Source organism: Gopherus evgoodei, chromosome 2 (genome assembly GCF_007399415.2).
Source record: "Gopherus evgoodei ecotype Sinaloan lineage chromosome 2, rGopEvg1_v1.p, whole genome shotgun sequence".
NCBI classification, from domain to species: domain Eukaryota; kingdom Metazoa; phylum Chordata; order Testudines; family Testudinidae; genus Gopherus; species Gopherus evgoodei.
In genome coordinates this window covers 244,282,704-244,303,218 of record NC_044323.1, presented here as the reverse complement: position 1 = coordinate 244,303,218, position 20,515 = coordinate 244,282,704, and the positions used below count along the sequence as shown (strand labels likewise).

Genomic DNA, 20,515 nt, shown 5'->3' with positions numbered 1-20,515 from the left:
GTCGCGTCTCTTTACTGAAACTGCTCCTCTGATTCCTTTTTCACTGCCTTTACAACAGAACCTCAGATTTATGAACAGCTGGGGAATAAAGGTTAACTCTGAAATGTTTAACTCTGAACAAAACACTATGGTGGTTCTTTCAAAAGTTTACAACTGAACATTGACTTAATTTAGCTCTGAAATTTTACTATGTAGCAGAAAACTGCTGCTTTCCTTTTTTTTTTTAAGTAGTTGACATTTAACACAGTACTGTACTCTATTGCTTTTTTTTGGTCTCTGCTACTGCCTGATTGTATACTTCTGGTGCCAAATGAGGTGTGTGGTTAACTGGCGAGTCTGTAATTCTGGTAGTCCTAATTCGTTAAACAAAAAAAACACTGGAAGTAAAAACCTTTTCCATTTCTCATAGATGTCTTGCTTCTAAGCTAACCTGCTGCTGCTAGACTAAGCCTTAGGTTGCATTTTATGTCTAAATTAATTTTGGAGTAGGGGGAAGCTCTTCCTCCTTTCTGCAAGCCAAGTCTCCCTGACAGCAGGCTAGGCTCTCACAGGTAATGGGTTGAAATATTAGAATAGGAAGCCAGTTCCTAACACGGGTGAGGTGAGTGAGGCACTTGCCTTGGGTGTGCAAAGTGGAGGGGCACAGCTCTACCATGATTGGCGGTGCTTTGGCAGCAGGGGCTGGGTCCTTCTCTCCCACAGGGACTCAAGGACTTGCTGCCACCAAAGAGTCTAGAGCTGGCCTTTGGCTTGGGCGTAAGAATTACTTGTTATGGGTCTGCAGGAAGTTTTGTCACTACGGCCTAGCCCTTGAGCACAACTGTGTCCTTCACTAACAAAGCCTTCAAATTTTGGAACTGTGGCAGCTAGTCACTTAACTGTCTACAGGGTTTTGGAGGGTGCAGGAACGAGTCTCCCAGATCTGAGGCAGGCTCAGTGCTCTATAAAATAACTGCCCTGACAGCAATTTGAAGTTGTGGCTTGGGCTCTGAGCCTACTTTAACCTACATCTTCAAAGCAGCATCTATTGTTACAATACTAGCCCAAGTATCAATCCAGTCCAGGACCTTCCTTCCTTCCTTCCCAATTGCTATATTGAGGGTCTCTTCCATAAAACAGGGGTTCTTAAAGTGGGGGTTAGGCCACTTCAGGCTGCTGTGAGGTCATTACAGCTGCGTCTATTATGGTCTTCCCCTGCCCTAAAACCCTGCTTTGCCCACAGCATTTATAATGGCATTCCCTATATTAAAAAGTATGTTTAATTTATTGGTGGGTGGTACTCGGGCTTGCAATGTGAAACGGGTCCCTAATGAAGTTTGAGCCCCCCTCATTTAGCGGCAGCCAGCACGATTCCATTCTCACACGGTGCCAGCTGGCTCCCAGCCTGCCAGGGCCTTGGGGAGAGACCTGCACTTCCAGGAAAGCCGATGCCTTGGTCGGGGCCAGTGATGAGACCCGCCTCGGGCCCTGGGCGAAGTGCCTGCCAGACTGCCTGGCCCCGGGCGTTCGCCCGACAGGGGCGCGAGTGTCTCACTTCGCCGCCGTTGGCCGCTCTCGGCAGCCGAGCCCTACAGCGCGCGCGAGCCAGCAGCAGAGGCTGACGCTGACCGGCCGTTTCCCCGCGCACAGAGCACCCAGCCCGGCGGCGGGACACGTGACGGTGGGGAACCCCCGAGAGGCGGGCACCAGGCAACAGGGGCGACCCCCTCCAGCGCCTTTTCTCGATACCCAGAAACCCCCCGCCATTAGGTCACTGCCGGCTCCCCAAGCCAACCAAGATGGCGGCGAAGTTCATGCCCGCGAGGCGGCGCTCTAGGATACTGCCGCGCTACTCTATGGTTTCTCGCGAGGCCTCTGCCCGTACGTGACCGGGCGCAGGAAGGGTCAGAGGTCACGTCCCGCCCCCTGACGGACGTAACATGGCGAGGCCGAGCTGGAGCCGGGCATGGCAGCTGCTGGGTGCGGCCAGGCGGGGCAGTAGCTATGGAACCGGGGACTCGCTGGGCCCAGGCGTCTCGCCCCCGGAGCCAGAGAAGCGGCCGAGCAGCCTCACCAGCGCCTTAGGGGCCGGCTCGCGGCAGGTGAGAACACAGAGGGGGTGGGGCAGAGAAAGCTGCGCTGTGTCATGTGACAAGCGGTGAGTGGTTGTCACGTGATGCGGAGGGGGGGGCTAGTCCTTGGCTCTATACTGTGCGTGAGCCGCAGGGAGTCGCCGAGGGGGCGCTCACGCAGCGCCCCCTGCTGTGCGCCGGGCTTCCTTGGCACGTTCGCAGGGGCAGGGCGCGTTTCACTGGGGCGGGCTCAACACGCTTTGGTGCAACACGAGTGAAAAGACCCGCGCAGATGAACGCAGGCGCCTGTGCACCGTGTTCTAACGGGGAGGGGGAGCCTGGGGGACTACAGGGGAGAGTCCGTGTGTCAGGTTCTAGCCTGCAGCAGAACAGGGTTTGTAGGTGCAGCGCTCCTTCCCTCTGACATACCGTGGGTGTGTCACAGGCTTCCACCCGTCTTGCCATAGGTGTGTCACCAGGTCTCCTAGATGCAGGGCTTCTCTCCAATCCCCCTCCGCCGTGGGTGTGTCACCAAGCCCCAGGTGCAGGGCTCGACCCCCACACCCCCTGCTGTGGGTGTGTCTCTGGGACCCAGGTGCCAGGATCTGTCCCCCCTGCTCTGTGTTATGAGATTTGCCCATTACTTTGGAGTATGCTCATTTGTTAGGGTTACTCTTCGGGGAGGGGGGAGTTCGGTATGTCTGTCAATGTACTGCTTGTGTCACGTGTTCTCATAAGGGGCTCTACTTTTCCCTTTGGCAAGTTCCCTCCCAGTGGAGCTATTCTGCAGGACCTAGGTTCCTCAGGGCCATGGGTGAAAGTAAGCCAGTACAGTGTACCAGCAAGAGTCAGTGCACAGTGCCAGACCGCACTGGCTTCTGTGGTGAGGATTTAAAGGGCTCTGGGCACCCCACTGGGGAGCCCAGAGCCCTTTAAATCCCCCCCACAGCTCCAGCGGCTGGGATGGGGCTTGGATTTAAAGGGCTTGGAGCTGCCTGCAGCTGTGGGGAGCCCAGAGCCCTTTAAATCCCGCCTGTAGCTCGGTGCCTGGGCTGGGGCTGGGATTTAAAGGGCTCAGTGCTCCGGCGCTGCCCCCAGGCCCTTTAATTTGCCCCTGAGCCCCGGTGGCTCCCAGCCACCTCTGCAGCTGGGAGCACTGGGTTGATTTAAAGGCCCTGGGGCTCCCAGTCACAGCCAGTGGGTGCCCCAGAGCCTTTAAATCTTGAGAGGCCCTTCCGCTTCCATTTGAGACCATGCCTCATCAGGACTCCGACAGTACCTGTAAGTCCTGTAAGTTACTTTCAGTGTGTGTGCATCTGATTCTTCCAACCCCAGAATCAGATGCACACACATTAGCAGAGTGCATCTGAGAGGACTGGGTTAATCAGTACTCCCAAGCTGTCACCTTTCTATGCCCCTGAACTCAGCAGACTAGGTTGAGCAGCACTTCCAAGCTGCCACCCTCATATGTCCCAGCTTCAGCACGTCCCTATCCCCACTTTCATGTTACAGTTGTTCTGGTAGTAGCCCACTTGATGAGCAAACACCACAGGATTTTTGGGTGCTGCAGGGATCTTTTAGCTTAGGTACAATGAGCATTGCTGCAGAGCAAATGAGGAAACCAAAAAATACCCACAAGCGGGGCGGAGGGATGGGGAGAGAGAGGAGAGAGAGAGAGAGAGAGAAGCAACCAACTTAACCACAAAAGTATTATTGCCAGGTAATAACCGTAGGGGAACACCACCAACAAAACAGTTATAATATTAAATCTAACTTAAGTTTGATTATAAAAGTCAGGTTTAGGAAAACTCAACTGGTCACACAAGTCAGGGTCAGAACGCTACACCTAGAGAGAGAGAGAGAGACAGAGACAGAGAGCTGGGTTCTTACCGCTCCGTGAAGCTTGAATCGATCGGGTGGTCCCAGCTGGTTGTGGTAACTGAGGGTCCAGAGTGCTGGAGACAGGCAGAGTCCCCAGCACGATCAGTCAGGAGAAGATGAAGTCCCAATGGAACTGATGCAAAAGTTGGATACCAGGCATCAGAACTGAGCATGGTTAGGGGTTTTTGTAGGAAAACTCGTGACTCAAGGGAGCGTCGGAAGTTGTTTTGTTCTGACTAGACAATAGGAGCTGCTCATTCCTGGCTATGGGTGGTGTTCCTTTGAGGGAGCTCATAATGCTATTAGGCAGCTTCAGTATTTTGGATACCAATAAAGGATTTATTACTAGAATTGGTCTGACAACTACTGAGCTGGCTGTGTGCAGGTGCGGGTTCATTAACAGCTGGGAGCAGAAACTCCCCATCATGCAGTGCTTCCATGCTTTTCTAATCCCAGAGTTCAGTGCAGTTCTTGCCTTGGAATCTCTGTTCTCCCACTCTGTTTGCTAATGGAGATGCCTCACTGTCCAATCTTTGATGCAAATGAGGCTGGGGGAGTTTCTTTAATTCTGTAACTCTTGTTGCGGGGTGCGGGGTGTTAGGTGTGTCTCCCACTGCCTTTGCATTGCTTTTTGTAAGCCTTTCTTCTGATAGGCTTTGGTTCAAGCAGAGGTTAGGGGAGGTGTCCTTTGTGAATCAAACAGGTTGTGCCCTGGTTCCTCAAGAACACAGAGCTGACAAGTAACCCCGGGTCCCAGCTGCAGGGCTGTCCTCTTCTCCCCTCCCGCCATCAGTGTGTCACTGAGCCCACGTGCAGACCGCCCTCCCGCCATCAGTGTGTCACTGGGACCATGTGCAGGGCTCCCCTGCCCCCCTTGGTGTGTTGCAGGGCTCCCTCAGGAAGCTCCCCCATGTCATCATGTGTTCCAGGACCTCTGGTGCTTTGTCTTCCTCTGTGCAGCTCTTATATGAAGTCAGTGTGTAATGAGTTCTAGTAAGGCTATTTTGATGTAGGACCCCAGCCTTGGTTTTTTTACTGCATTTCTGCGCTATAATGAGCTCTTTGATATTCAGACTGTGACAGGAAATGGTGAGCAGGGATACTTTTCTGCTTAGGGTTAGGATGATGATTTAGGATTTTGCTACTCCAGTTTAGCCTTGCTCCCCTAAGAGGCACAGTCGGTATTTGCTGAATACCATCCGTTTTTCTGTGTTCATAACGCTGTATAATTTTGTATTTAAAAAAAATGCTAAATTGTTTATTGGTAGAAGGTTATCTAACATTATGTTCATAGGATGGATCTTATAGGGCTACTATACCATTATAATGGGGAGTTATAGATGGTTCACTTATGCCGTAAATTTCCTCATGTGACCAAGCCCTTAGTTACATGAGAAATTCACCAGGGTGGAGGAGCTGCATGCTTATGCAACTTTGGGATCAGAGCAGCTGGATGAAAAATCAGGAGACCCAGCGAGGAAGATAGGAATATAGCAGAGAACAGATGAAATTAGGAATCATAAGATATCTGAACATTAATTCAGCAATCCTTGAAGAATCAGTTCTAACTAACAATCTGAGTATGTTCCTATCCATGGAAAAATTAAGAAATACTAAGAAAACTTTCAAAAGGCAGGGTTGCTCAAGTGTCTTGAGAAAGGGAAGAAGGGTAGCCAGGGCTGTGGTGGCAGCTGAGTTGGACGCTTACCAAAAAAAGCAGGGGAGAGAGAAGTGGAATTGAAAGTCACAAAGCAGGTGTATTCATGCATTTGGTGTGGAGACTTACCAGGGTCTGGGGAAAGGTGATGTTAGCGGAGTTGGAGGGAGGTATTGGCTAAGGCTCGCATGGGGGCTGTGAAATATTACATGCTGAGAAGCATGAACATACAGATGAAGTGAAAGAAAAGTAACCATCTGTTCTTAGGAAGAACGTGAGGTTTAGTTCTTTCTTTAGCAAATTCTAGATCCTGTTCATTTGACAAGTAAACAAAAAAAGATTAATTTAAGAGAAAATCATATTAAATTCATAATGGAATAATCAGATCAGCTTTCAAGTCAGTGTTTTTCCTTCTGAAATCAGAGAGTCCGTTTCTCCTTGGCCAAGTTCACCCTACTATCAACATGTAATAAAGTCAGGACTTTTCAGCCTATGAAAAAAATATTGAAGCCTGCATGGGTATCTTTTTAAAGAGATTCTGTCAACATGAAATCTAACCAATTTAAAAATAAAATAAACATACTGCTATTGAGTCCCCTGCCATTTATAGTGGCTTCATGTTAAATGGGAGAATGTGATAACATTATTTTTCTCTTCATATTGTGTAATAGATCCAGGCAAACAAAGGGTGGCACTGACAGACAGTTGCAGGAAACTGGCTGTTTGTGTGATTATTTATATTACCATAGCATGGGAACCTTACATGTTTACTGTTAAATTCACAGAGTAAAGTAATCTTGGGGGGAAATAGGGATTTATTTTCTTTTCTTGGTTTAAATTGTATATCTAAGTGTTGTATGTAACCAAAAATAGGTAAAGCACTGTCTTGATAGTTGTCAAATATGTCTAATTTGTTAATGTAATTTCAGTTTTTACATACTGCATATACTCGATCATAAGCGTTCATTATAAGCTGACCCCTCCAAGATGGATAAGTAAAAATGAAATTTTTTGATGACTCATTCTTAAGCTGACCCATAATCAGGGGGTCGGCAAACTTTGGCTCCCGGCCATCAGGATAAGCACTGGTGGCCGAGACGTTGTGTTTACCTCTAGCATCCGCTGGCATGAGGTAAACCTAAGTAAACAAAGTGTCCCATCCTGCCAGCTGCTTATCCTGATGGGCCGGGAAAGCAACTGGTGGGGAAATTTTTGGGGAGGAGAAGCTGGGGGTTGGGGGAGTAACCCCTGTGACCACCCCCCCATGACCCCACCTCTAGCCTGAGACCCTCACACTCTCTCCATCCCATTCCTTCCCACCTTAGCTGGAGTGGGCCAGGGGAGGATGTCTCTGGCCTGGCCAGAGCGTCTCTGGCCTGGCTGGAGCTGCTCCGGCAGGCTGGGTGGCGTGGCCTCAGTGTGCTCCAGCGGGCCAGACTGGGTGGCTCAGCCACAGTCTGCTGCGGCAGGCTGGGCTGGGTGGCACGGCCTGCCAGCCCTGGAGCTGCAGCTGCTTCAGAGGCTGGAGGGAGAGCAGCGTGGCCAGAAGTGGGGAGAGACTCTGGCCTTGTCTCTTTCCTTTCTGGCCCTGCTGCCTCTCCTTGCCCTCTCTGTTGGGGGATGGGTGGGTGTGGGAGACTGCCCCCACCTCTATACCGTTCATAAGCTGACCCCCTTCTCTGATGCTTTCCCTTTTTTACTAAAAAAATTCAGCTTATGAGCGAGTATACGGTACCTATTTATCTAACTGTAATGTTTAATATACAAACACTGGAGCAGTTCTTTTAAGTTCTGATTCTGCAAGCAGACCTGTGTGGGGCTGGTTTCAGTCGGTCCTACTAGGATGCAGCAGTCTGCTATAGGATGGGACTAATATGTCAAGCTGAGCCTTAATTCTAGTGGTTCGATGCCTTTTTTTTTATATGCCTTAGTTAAACTGATGTGAATTCCGAATGTTGAGTATTTAAATGGGATTAACCTTGCTTGTATCTTTTATTGACTTAAGGCAGGGATACGCAACCTATGGCACGCGTGCCAAAGTCAGCACTCGAGCTGATTTTCAGTGGCACTCCTCACAGCCTGGCCACCGGTCCGGGGGGCTCTGCATTGTAATTTAATTTTAAATGAAGCTTTTAAACATTTTAAAAAACCTTATTATTTTACGTACAACAATAGTTTAGTTATATATTATGACCTTATAGAAAGAGACTTTCTAAAAATGTTAAAATGTATTACTGGCACGCAAAAACTTAAATTAGAGTGCATAAATGAAGACTCGGCACACCACTTCTGAAAGGTTTGCCGACCCCTGACTTAAGGGTTAAACCAGTTTAGTGTATTTCCATTAGGCCTCATCTACACTGGGAAGGGGGGGGCGGATCAATCTAAGATACGCAATTTCAGCTATGTGACTAGTGTAGCTGAAGTCAACATACCTTAGATTGACTTAGAATCACTTAACTTTGCATCCTCGTGGCATGGGATCGATGGCTGCCGCTCTTCCATTGACTTTGCATCTGTGTCTCCCCGAGCTGGAGTTCAGCAGTTGGCGGGAGAGCGATCGGGGATCTCTTTATCGCATCTGTCTACGCTACATGTGATAAATCGATTCCCGATAGATCGATTGCTACCCGCCGAACCGGCGGGTAGTGTAGACGTACCCTTAGGAATTTACACCAGTTTGACTGGATACATTGGTTTAAAAGTCAATCTAGTTAAGCTGGTGAATTTTTCTAATATAGCAAAGATTAAAGTTCAGGTTGCTCTCTGCAAAAATAGCTATAAAAAGCTTCCTCCTACACAGGCGGGGAAGAGTACCCTCATTAATTCAAGGCAGCCTGTGGCCTCACTCCGTGTAAGAATAATGGGATATGGCAGCCATTTTTGAAAGAGGGCAATTGTGAGTTCCCCTGAAGATTGTTGCACCAATTCTGCAAATAAGGTAAACTTACAACAGGCCAAAAAATGACATTTAATCCTAGGGTGACCAGCAGCAAGTGTGAAAATGGGGACAGGGGATGGGGGGGGGTAATAGGAGCCTATATAAGAGAGAGACCCCCAAAATTGGGACTGTCCCTATAAAAGCGGGACATCTGGTCACCCTATTTAATCCTAGATATTTATTTTCCCAAAACTACCTACTGTAGTGGAACTGTGCAAGGGTCACCTCTTCACCAGTTGTTGTGTCGATGCACAATGTTGTTTTTATAAATACACGCTGATAACAACGGTTAGAAACCCTGCAGGAGCCCAGCTTCGAACACCTCCTTTAAAAATGTATGCACAAAATGAAACCAAGTTTACCCAGAAAAATCAAAGGGCCATAAAAGATAGCACTGTGGAAATTTCACACTGGAAACCATCTACATGTGAAACAAACCAATCCAGAAATTGACGCCACATTTAACAAACGATTTCAGAATGCAACCTAATCTATAGAGTTGTGTCAGGTGTCTCCATTTATACATATATAATTACAATATATGGAACATGATTTATTTATATAGTCAGATATTTGATAAGGTATAACAGAAATCTGTTTTGCCTCTGTAAACAGATTAGTTCTATCTGATGATATTCAATCAGTAAGATATTTGCCGTGGGCTACAATTGCTTCTTGTGCAGTCAGTAACAAAATTCATTGACTTCACAGGGGTCCAGATCAGTTACAAGTTGTCTGTAATAAAACTACGCGTTAGAAAATATCTGAATTCTGTATGAGTTCATCAGGTTGATACAGTTTGTCACGCTGCTTGGTATGGGACACTAAGATTGCCAATCTCAGGTCAGACTGTCAAAATACAGGGCATGTCACCCCAGACAGGAGGCTTACTCTATCATAAGATTTCACCAAGCTAGAGTAACAAATGTGTGCTTCCAAAATATGTACTAGTTATTGTGAAGCCACAGACAGTCCCTCTCAGGCCCTATAGCCCCTCATGTATCGCCCAGATAAACCAGACTTCAGTGATAACTGATGATAAAAAACAGAAATCACACATATATGAGGTTCTTCAGTTCCAGAGAACCAAGCTACTCCTCCCAGGTCAGAGTAATACTCCAGATCTTACCCAAAAGCCATGCTGGTAGCCCAATCCTCTAGCAAACTAAAAACTAACGATTTATTAATATTAAAAGAGTGAAGAGAGTATTAAATAAGTAAACTGAATCCATATAATTACAGTTGATTTAGAATCTGTAGATCAGGCTAATAGCAGTGACATTAAATCTGATAGCTTACATAAGGCTCTTTGATTCATCCCAATATTGGGATCCTCAGTCCATTGTTCCAAGCTCCCTTTGTTAGAAGTTGCAGTCCAGAGATGAGCAGGAAAGAGGCAAGGAGATGTCACACTCTCCAATTTATATCTCCAGTTTATGTGCATGGAAAAATACTGCTCAGACATGGAGTCATGGATCACATGTTCTACCTGCCCTGCTGAGTCACTGGCCCTCAATTGTCCATATGCTCTCTGAGGCGTCCTTGGGAGGGGCCCACAGGAAGAGCTGATTTTTCTTAATGGCCCATGAACACATGGGTCGTTAGTCTTGATGTAAATGGGTCTTCTGGGTGTTATCCAGGAACACAACATGTTTAGTAACAAGCGCACAGAACAATTTAATAACTTCATACACAATGGTGATACTTTGTACAAGATTTATTGTGATTGTGCAACAGTGGTGATAATAGTAATATAAACATGATCATCTTCCTTTTTATACAGTGTCACACAGCTATAAAAGCTTATTAGTATAAATGACCAAATATATATCTCTGTGTGGGCCAGGTTGTGTCCAGGGATGCATAGGCAGAAACAGGGCACTTCGAGCATCTCCCTCTCCTTTGGACCGCAGCAGGAACCAGGCATGGTGAGAGTCCTTGTGCCTGAGTGCAAGATCTCCTTTGGTCTAGTGTCAGTGCTACCAGAAGCCATTGCAGAGGGAGCTGGACTATGTTCATGGAAGGGATCAAGACATCCGTTAGAAATGTTTACTGGTGACCAGTATGAAAGATGGCAGAGCCCCCAATCAGTAAAATTCACAGGCAGTGCCCTAATGACAAACAGCCTCACCCCACTCTGAACTGCTGGGAAGGGGAAGATGGATGCTGGGGAGCCCCTGCCCAGGGGGCTCCATCTTAAATATCAGCCTATGACTTGCAGGTGTCTGATATATCTGAAACCACCTCTTCCACACTTCCACAGTTCTCTGGTGCAACCTTAACAGGGCAAAAGAATTGGAGTATCTGCTAAATATTTCACTTCTGGTGGCGGGGGAGGGGGGCCAACAAAATACAGTGTAAAAAAGAAGAAAGCTTTTAATTTTTGTATGGTAGGAATTTGTGGTGGAGTTAAGGTACTTCAAAATATTTGAGATAAAAGCAGATGTTTTTTAAATTGGATCCCTAATGTCTCATGCTTTTTTGGAACCCTTTGCAGAGAGTACATGCAGAGATTCTACACTAAGTTTCTGGGATGGATTATTGTTGATCACCACTCTTAAATATTTTTCCATTTTGGAATTTCTGAGAAAATAAATTGAAATTTCATAACTGATTTGTGCTTTGCCAGTTTGAAAGCATTGCATTAATAATATGACAATGTTATTGCCTAACAAATAATCCATGTTTGTACATGGCAGAAATTTAGACAAATTCCAGTTTCCCTATTTACTCGACATGTACTTCAGCAAAGGCAATTGAAAAAGCGTCACATACATTAATTATTACATTCTTTGCTAAATAGTTTTCCAAGTTTTTCACACGTGACATCAAGAGTCACCAAGCTGCAAGCTCTGCATTTTAATGTTGACATTTCTCCATAGTCAAGCATTCCCTGCAGCTGCTGTCTGCTTCACTATATATTGCTGCTATTATTTGTAAAGCCTTATATTTTATTTTTATTTTTCATTTCCAATGTGCACATTTTTTTTTTAAATCTAGGGAAATTATCACATAGACGTTTTCATTTAAAGGTAGTTATGGTTGCTCAGTTCTACTCTAATAACATTTTGCTGAAAAGCTAGCAATATAATGTTAAAGTCAACAGCCATGCTGGTAGAAATATAAAACTTAACAATTTTATCTATTACTGTCCTTTTTACACGACACATGGTTGACAGCCAAGGCTTCAAAACTACCATGCAGTCTTAACTTTGAGACACAGAAAAACAGGTGTGTTAGAAGTTGTTCTTTTTCCCCTTATGAAATCTATTCAAAAATCTTAAAAAAACACATACTTTTAACATATGTCCTTGTATGCATGGCAGATTGAAGGTTGCACAGTAGTTTATGAAGGCCTGACTATTAGGTAAGAGTTGATTAGTTTTATGTAGATGTTGGAAGAGAAACAAAATGTGGTTGTTGATCTTAACTGAATGTTATTTATTTGGTAGCTTTTCAGTGGTTGAGAAAAATGTTAAAGTAGAACAGAGTAACCTTAAGTTACATTAAATGAAGTCATTTGCTGTATGATAGACTAAAGTGTAAAATGTTTTGACAATACAGTGAATAACCTAAGTTTTTTGTAGCTCAATATCTTTAAGTGGAAATGATTATTACTGTGACTACTTTTTAGTTATTTAGAAAAAGCGTGCATTGGCACAGTATTAAGTTCTGCTCCTATTGTTTCCCTAATTATAACAGAAAAAGAGATACCAGGTCCACATTTTGTATTTAGGCAAAAATCTTAGAACATCTCAAATGATTATTTTAAAACTATTTATGTCTGTAAACTTAGTTCTCAGCCCCTTAAATTTAATGGAATGTGAGTTATTAGAAGCAAAAACAAAAACACCCCAACAATCACCCAGACTCATAACCCTCAGCATCTCACTTGTAACCACAAGGTGGAGGTAACTGAGCAAAGAATCCTCTTTTGTGTAGTTAAGCTAACTTTAATTTTATTACAGTAGAGGGCGTCTGTTCTTTTAAGACAGAGTGGAAAAAGTACTGTACATTTTGAGGATTTTCTGTCTAGTCACTTTTAAAACATATAACTCTTGGGAAATGTTATAATTGTGAATAACTAACCTTGAGATTGATAAAAAAGTGCCTAAGTGACTTAAGAGCACAAGTGTCTTAGGCAATGTTGAAAATCTCACCCTTAATCTTTTTATTTTGATGTTTCTTATTTATGAATGTACATATGCTTTATCATATCTGTGTATTGAATAGTTCTTTTGATTATCATTGCATCTCATCTTCTGTTCTCCATGTCATTGCATATTTATATTAACATTCCAATTGTGTGTGTATGTTTCTCCATCTGAAATTATGCTGTGATAACTGTTTTTCATCTAAACCATCTTGACCTGTAAACTATTTTGCAGTTTCTGTATCTTCTGCACAAAAGGTCTACTGGTCTGTTTTCCCTGAATGTGGAGATTTTCTACATCCATTTGAAGTTCCCTCCTCTGTGGTGATATTAATGTGATGATCTAACTTTTCTTCCTCTATAAATGAATTTTTGATGGAAAACATAGATAACATTTCTAATAATTATTACATTTGTATTAAATTACATATGTTTAACTTTAGGAAAAAACTTTGCATATTTTTTTTAAACTTTGTGTATTTTTTTAATCCCTTATTATGAGCACATTAATTTCAAAATAAATTTTGAGGTGGCCATTCATATTGGTAAATGAGCACTTTGTTTAATGGAGTCCAGCAAACCATGTGTTTTGGCTGCAGTCCAGAAAGTGCATCATCATTTGGAGCCTGCGGTGATGATTTCTCCCTTCTTTGTCTAGCTTAGATGGGAAGATAATGAGAGAGCTCCTACTTTTTACAGGAAACAGGAATATTTGTTTGAGTTGACAAATCACAATAAAATGTAAAGTTATGACGTTTTTGGGTTAGCCCCTTGTAGCTGTGGTAGCAATACAGCATGTAAACAAAGTGATGTCACTATTTTCTACTACATTCAAATGATAACTGATTTACCTTGCACTAAGGTTACATTAAACTGGGACACAGGAGCAGTTGTGGTGAGCATACTGTGCTTAGATAAGGTCTAGCGATGATACTTTAGGCTTGTTCTGAGGTAAATTCTGTTTGTTTTCAAAGGATAATTATTATTGTTTTCAAAAAAGGATTACATGAAAATAATAGATATGAAATTATAGCTCCTTTTCATGTAGGTACATCTTATCAGTTGGGAACTATGACTTTCTTAATGTTTTCAAAAGAAGGAAATTATAGACATGAGTTCCTATTCTTTCCTAGTACCAAAAAATAAATAAATACATTTTCTCTATTGAATATGTGTGGGTAAATAATAACTATATGTTTAGCATTACTATATTTTTCTGCTTCATGACATTAAAACTTTTTCCCAAAACACAGAGATACATATTAAATTAATGCTGAATTTTATATGTTCTAGATACATAGATTCTAAGGTTATAAGGGACCACTGTGATCATCTAGTCTGACCTCCTATGTAAAACAGGCCTTCTGACATTCTGTGAACAATATTGTGCAATATAATTAACAAGGGCATATGCTACAACATGAGTATTGTTGTATTACGTTATTTTACCATCTACATATTTATTAAAATTATGACACCATAACATAATTTCTGTTTTCCACAGTATTGAAGGGCTGCTTTTTCTATATCTAGACAACACATCTGTGAAAATGCCTCTGACTCGGAAAAGGCAAAAGTCACAACGTAAAAAATATTATCAGAACCATAGGGGGAAAAATATACAGCAAAGAAGTTATAATTTAAAAAGAGGGTAATTCAGGAAAAGATATTGTATGCTATGCCAAACATAAAAATAAGATGGCTGTCATTTAAAAACTGCCTACATGATACTTCTTGGAGGACATCAAAATTAATAAGGAAAAAGGAAAATAACATATAGAGTATAATAGTAAACAGTTGGAATGCTTCATATCTATGTCCACTAATTTACATGATAAAAACTAAATTGTCATGTCATATTCTAAACTTGTAGTTGAAGTTTAATCCTTAACTTTCTATTTCCTGATTCTTGTAATAGTTTGGTAGAAAGCAATCAACGTGCACATTAAACAGTTTTTTGTGTTGGAATAAAAATCTCTGGTAAATTATTTTCCCTCCATGTATAATTTTTAATATTTTTGTCAGCAGTCACACGCTAATTGCTTTCTTTTTCAACCAGTGACACATCCTTCCATAGCTGCAGTTCAGGGGATTAAGCAATTAACTATGAAGAAAATAATTTAATGTCCAATAAATGCCAGCAAATTTTAATTATTAATCAAATATGAATGTAAAGTGTTAGAAAAATGGTATAGAAATGTACTGAATTGTTTGAGAAATAGTGTATGATCATATAATTAAAGACTACATAATAGATTTTATCAGTGAACGTGCCATTGTTATAATCTAGTTTGAGCTTGCATGATACATACCGTAGAATTTCACCCAGTGATTCCAGTATCAAGCCAATGACTTGTGATTGAACTAAAACACATATTTTAGAAAGACAGCCAGTCTTGATTTAAAATCTCCATTGTGACATATGCAAGAGGGCAGAGTTAAGGTTTCTAATGTAACCTAACTTTTGGCATTTTCTGATTTCCTGAGTGCAGCTTTAACATTCTCTTTATGTAGCTTTGTGTCTTGGATTTTGTGGGTATTCTTAAACAAATAAAACAAAAAAGTTGGAAAAAAAAAACATAAGAAAACTTAATTTTCTTTGACTTTGTAGCTCAGCAAGCTTTAAACAGTTTGGCAGTAGCACTTGTAAATCAGTGTTTTGAAATTGTCTATCCAGACGCCCTTAGAATGCCCTGGCCCACATATTCAGGAGACTTGCAGAAGGAGTTGCTAGATGTTTAGAGGAATGCAATGGGTGGGAGGGGCAGAGAGAGACCCTCATGCAAACTTTTAGCAACTGCATGCTTCAAAGGCACATCAGAGCAGGTCTTCTTTACACAGGTCTTATAAAGTGTGCAGCAACCTTTCCCTAAAGACTTTGTATCTTCACTATAAATGAGCTAGCCTGGAATACGTGTGCAGCATGGGCTCCTTAGATGAATTACTTACAAGCTTAGGCTGTTATTCTGAAAATGTGAGTAGTAAGGGCCTTAGTGAAAAACCCTTTTCAAAATAGTACTGCACATGTGCAACAAGTGGGTTTTGAAAGGCTGTGTGTATCTCGGTAAAATCAAAGCTAAATTGTGCTAGAACATGCAGATCACTCCTCCTCATTGAAGGATATTTAAATATCAAATTTCAACTTTCAGTCCCCATCATTTTTGTTGTAGAGTTGTTGTTAAAGTAGGAAGAAGATTTTTTTTTTATATAATGGGAAAAATTATATATGTATTTTTCAACCTCTTACTCAGAATATCTTTATTTTTAAATTTGGGAAAAAAAACCGCATTTTTTTAGGCCAAGAAAACGTGAAATAATTTAAATCCAAAATATGTAAGTTTCAGAAGTTATGAAGTGATTAGAACGCAGATGCTTAAGCAATCTCAATCAAAGCAGTTATTGTTACTCATGGTATAATTCTATTGAAACTGGATCATTTTTCGCTTTTTTCTTTTGGTCACCATTTCCAAAATTCCTTCACTGCATTTTTGTTAGCATATATGTGAAAGAGGCTCCAGTTTTCACTGTGCTCTTTCAGTTTTGTGTTTTGTAATGTTTACTGTAACTCTTACTCATTTTTTTCATCTTTTCTCTGAATTTTGATATTCCTCCACAAAGTTTGCTTTGTTCACTGGGGTCATTTTGAAGACTTGTTTATGGTTGGTTATTTTTCTTAATTATTATTAAATTGAAATAAGCAGGAAGGAATAATGCTCTCAAAAAGGCTGTTGGTATTCATTGCAATAGCTATTGTATCCATTGTTTTTCAAACTACAGAGAAGATTATAATGTATTACTAATTCCTATATTACCAGTATTTTCAGTGCTTTGGTTGCAGGCAATGACCAGCTACCTTTAAAATATAATAGACAAAAATAGGATTGTGGTGGCTCTCGTGCTTACAGAAATGACTGAGGACAACGTTTCCTAAGAAGAAAAAAGTTTTTAATACAATATTTGTTGTGTGAGAATATCTTATGACTTTCCATCCAACTGCTTCCCAGATCCCATTCAAAACTCTCCCTTGTGACTTTCCAAGTCAGCATTTAACTGTTTTCTCTGAGTTAGTCACAGCTTTTCACTTTCTTTGTTTTTGATAAAACATCCTTCTTCTATGACTTCTCCTGTTACCCTGTTTTATAAAGCAACTTTATTAAATAAAATTTCTTCCTGTTTCAGTTTATACAGTAGTTTGTTTTAATTCCTGTTGGTAATGAGATCCACATTTGTGCTCCCTACCATTATCTCCGATTTTATGGAATAAGTAAAAAAGTCCTTTTTAAAAAAAAAACAACAAAAAAAAACGAAGAGGTTGATCTTGTCTTTGTGGTTGCCCATGTTGGCTTGTATGTTGAATCTGTTGGGAAATACTATGAACTTTAATTGCGTGGGGTTTTTTATATGCCAGAAACCCAAAGGCCACTAATGAGGGAGGACAAAGAACTATACTATGATGGGAAAAAATTTCAAAACTAGTGTGCTTTGAAAAAATAAACACTGTGTGTGTACAGTATTTAGTTGTAGCTACACAAGTAAAGGGGGATTATAATTGAACATCTTACTTATGTGTTAATAGGTGAAGTTTACTAACAACTTTGTTTACTTTATTCACACGCTAGCTAAAACTTTTGATTTGGTCTGTATCATGCAGGTTGTATGATCAGTGGTCTTGTTTAAATTTCTGTTGCATGCCCAGATTGATGTGTATATTTTGTCCATACACATCATTTTGATTTTATAAGCAGCGTTGTGATTACAGTCTAAGACATAATTTGTCACATGCAGTGGATTCAATGAGTGGTAAGTCTTGAAAAACACTAAATTTAGTGGACGCCGGTCAATTGCTTTGCTTTTTAGACCATTAGACTGCCAAGGCAGGATGGGTAGCAACAGTTTTACCATCCGTATTGAATTGCTGTATCATATCTTGCAAAATAGGAAAGAAAGACTTAATACTTCTGGTCTGGTGATATTTTCAAATCAAGAGATTAACAACTAAATCAGTACTGTTTACTCTTGGGGAAATTCTGCACAGATTTCCTTTGCTTTCTTGTAGAACATGGTTTCTGTGGGGAAGCAAAGAGAAGCTTCACCAGTACTCGCTCACCCTCAGTGTCAGCTCAGCAGCTCAGACGCATCTGTTTGTGCTGCCGGGGTAGTGGGAGAAGTAGATCACTGGGGGGAGAGAGGTCTGGGGATCCCCCATAGAATCATAGAAGATTAGGGTTGGAAGAGACCTCAGGAGATCATCTAGTCCAACCCCCTGCTCAAAGCAGGACCAACCCCAACTAAATCATCCCAGCCAGGGCTTCGTCAAGCTGGGCCCCAGCCTCCCAGGGCATTAGTCCTAGATGTGGGGGAGGAAGGAGGATGGAGACAGTTTCCCCCTCCCACTTCCCTGCAGGGAGGAGCGGGCTGGGTCAGATCAAGCCCCAGAAACTTCCGTGGCTGCAGGAAGTTCTGCACTGCAAGGTGGGGAAGAGGCTTGGGAGAGGGATTCCAGGTGCCGGGACAGCGGTGTGGCTCAGGGAGGGGTTGAATGCAGAGGGGCCTGTGTAGAACTGATAAATGAAATTGTTTTTAATTGTTCACTTTATTAATGTAACTTCTGTTCACCATTCACTACATTTGCCTACACTGTAACTTCTGTTCCATGTTGTAATTCAAACCCCATTTTAAAAAACTCACTCCATTTTGTAAAAGCTTCCTCCAGCCTTCATTTTTGCAAACCCTGCCGTAATCTTATTAGTTTAGTTTAGATGTGTGAATGAGGTATGTATGAATGACGGAATCAACCTCCAGCCCCAGCCTGTCCTGATGAGATAAAGTTCAAATACCAACAGCTGAAGACCTAGACAACAGCCCTAAACAAAGTAAGAAGCATCCACCCTAAAAAGAAAAGGACAACAGAAGGAAGATCAAAGCCGGGTTCAAGGCTGAAAGTCACACCTGCAATTGATGGGTGATCAGTCTAAACCCAGAGGCAGTGTGACACAGCAAGACCTATAGATCCAAACTAAAAGCCTATAAAAAGAAGGTGAGATGAGAGAGACTGGGTAATATTCTGCTGCCAACATGGAAGAATATCAGTGCCTGCCCAACAGAGATCCAGCTCGGCCTTGTGCTCGGCTTTCCTGGCCAGTTAGCTGCCACAAGCTACGAACCCAAGCTGCAAAATCAAGCCATGAACTTAAGCTATTCTTCAGGACTGGTAACTATGCAGCAGCTGCAGAACACCTGATGAATTGGTGGTGTGTGTGAATGTGTGTGTGTGTGTATAGGTATTAGGTATAAATGTGTGTGTATAAGAATTAAGAATTAGTTATTAGCATAAATTGTAACCATAATAAATGTGGCATCTTTGCCTTGTCCCCTTTAATAAGATCCTGCTGGTTTTTACTGGTCTAATATAATTGGTATAACACCTGAATCCACAGGGCTTGGGTGAACAGGGAGAGTAGCTTCCTGTACATTGACCCATCCTCCCACCCATGCACCCAGAACCCCCCATTGAGCCCCCTCTGCATTAGGAGCTCCTCGCACGCAGACCCCCCTCCACCGAGCCTCATCCCCTGCATCAGGAGCCCCTCATACGTGGATCCCCACCCTAGTGAGTCTCAGCCAGGTGCAGACCCCCCACTCCTGCAGCCCCTCGCCCCCACTTCACCTAGACTCCCCTGCAGAGTCCTATTCCCTCTGTACCCAGAACCCCGCGCTGAGCTCCTGTGCCTCCAGATACACCCCTGCATGCAGACCCCCCACCTGAGCTGCCCACTCCCACATTGCGCCACACAGAACCTTGGTACTTTTGAGGGAATTCTTTGAAGAATTTTAAATTTTTAGGTGAAGTTCTGCATATTTAATGGTTAAAATAACACAGAAACACAATAACAATATAATCACACCATTTTCAATTATTTTGGTAATTTATTTCAAATTCTTGTCAGCAAATAATTGAAAATGGTGATTATATTGCGTTATTTTGACAAAAAATACACATTATTTTGCAGAATTTTAAAATGTGCTCAGATATTTAATTTTTTGCACAGAATATTATTTTTGGCACAGAATTCTCTGGGAGTAATTGTTGAATAGTGTAATGTGGAGAAGACATGCTGCACTGAAAACATTGCAGGGCTATATCTTTCGTGGAGATGGAGTTATGTAATCAGGCACTTACATAGGTGGAACGGGAGCTATATGGTGTACTCTCACATAATTAGGTCGACATCAGCTGCCTTATGTCAACCTAACTGTGTAGTGTAGACCAGGCCTTACTTGTTTTAAAATCCTTTTTCTGTACAAGCTAAAGCTTTGTTCCTACTTCTAAAATAGACAATACTTCTGTTTTAAAAAGACTGTCTGACCAGAAATACTACTGGTCACAGATTCCCAAGGTGCCCAGACTCAGTCAGACCTGCAGGTTAAGAATGCTTGATACACAGGCTGCTGTAGCCGAGCTCACAGTCTAGCAGTGGAAGAGCTGCAAAGTTCCACTTTGGGATAGATGAAGACATCAGGCCTAATACTTGAGAGGGTTCACTCAGATTATAAGTGTTTTTAACTCTGTCAAGTATCAGGGGTAGCCATGTTAGTCTGTATCCACAAAAACAACAAGGAGTCCGGTGGCACCTTAAAGACTAAACCGATTTATTTGGGCATAAGTTTTGTGGGTAAAGAAACCCACTTCTTCAGATGCATGGAGTGAAAATTACAGATGCAGGCATTATATACTGACCTGCATCTCTAATTTTCACTCCATGCATCTGAAGAAGTGGGGTTTTTTTTACCCACAAAAGCTTATGCCATATGAATCTCTTAGTCTTTAAGGT

At 42.3% G+C, this 20,515-nt stretch overlaps 1 protein-coding gene across 2 annotated transcripts in view; it reads left to right on the top strand.

Moving 5' to 3' along the window:
• Positions 1 to 1,820: 1,820 nt before the first annotated feature.
• MRPS28 (mitochondrial ribosomal protein S28) overlaps positions 1,821 to 20,515 on the top strand; it is a 136,400-nt gene continuing 117,705 nt past the window's right edge. For both annotated transcript variants that reach the window (XM_030553328.1, XM_030553329.1), the window contains exon 1: positions 1,821 to 2,081. In XM_030553328.1, the coding sequence (XP_030409188.1) occupies positions 1,920 to 2,081 (162 nt within the window). In that variant the 5' untranslated portion in view covers positions 1,821 to 1,919. The remainder of the gene's footprint in view (positions 2,082 to 20,515) is intronic.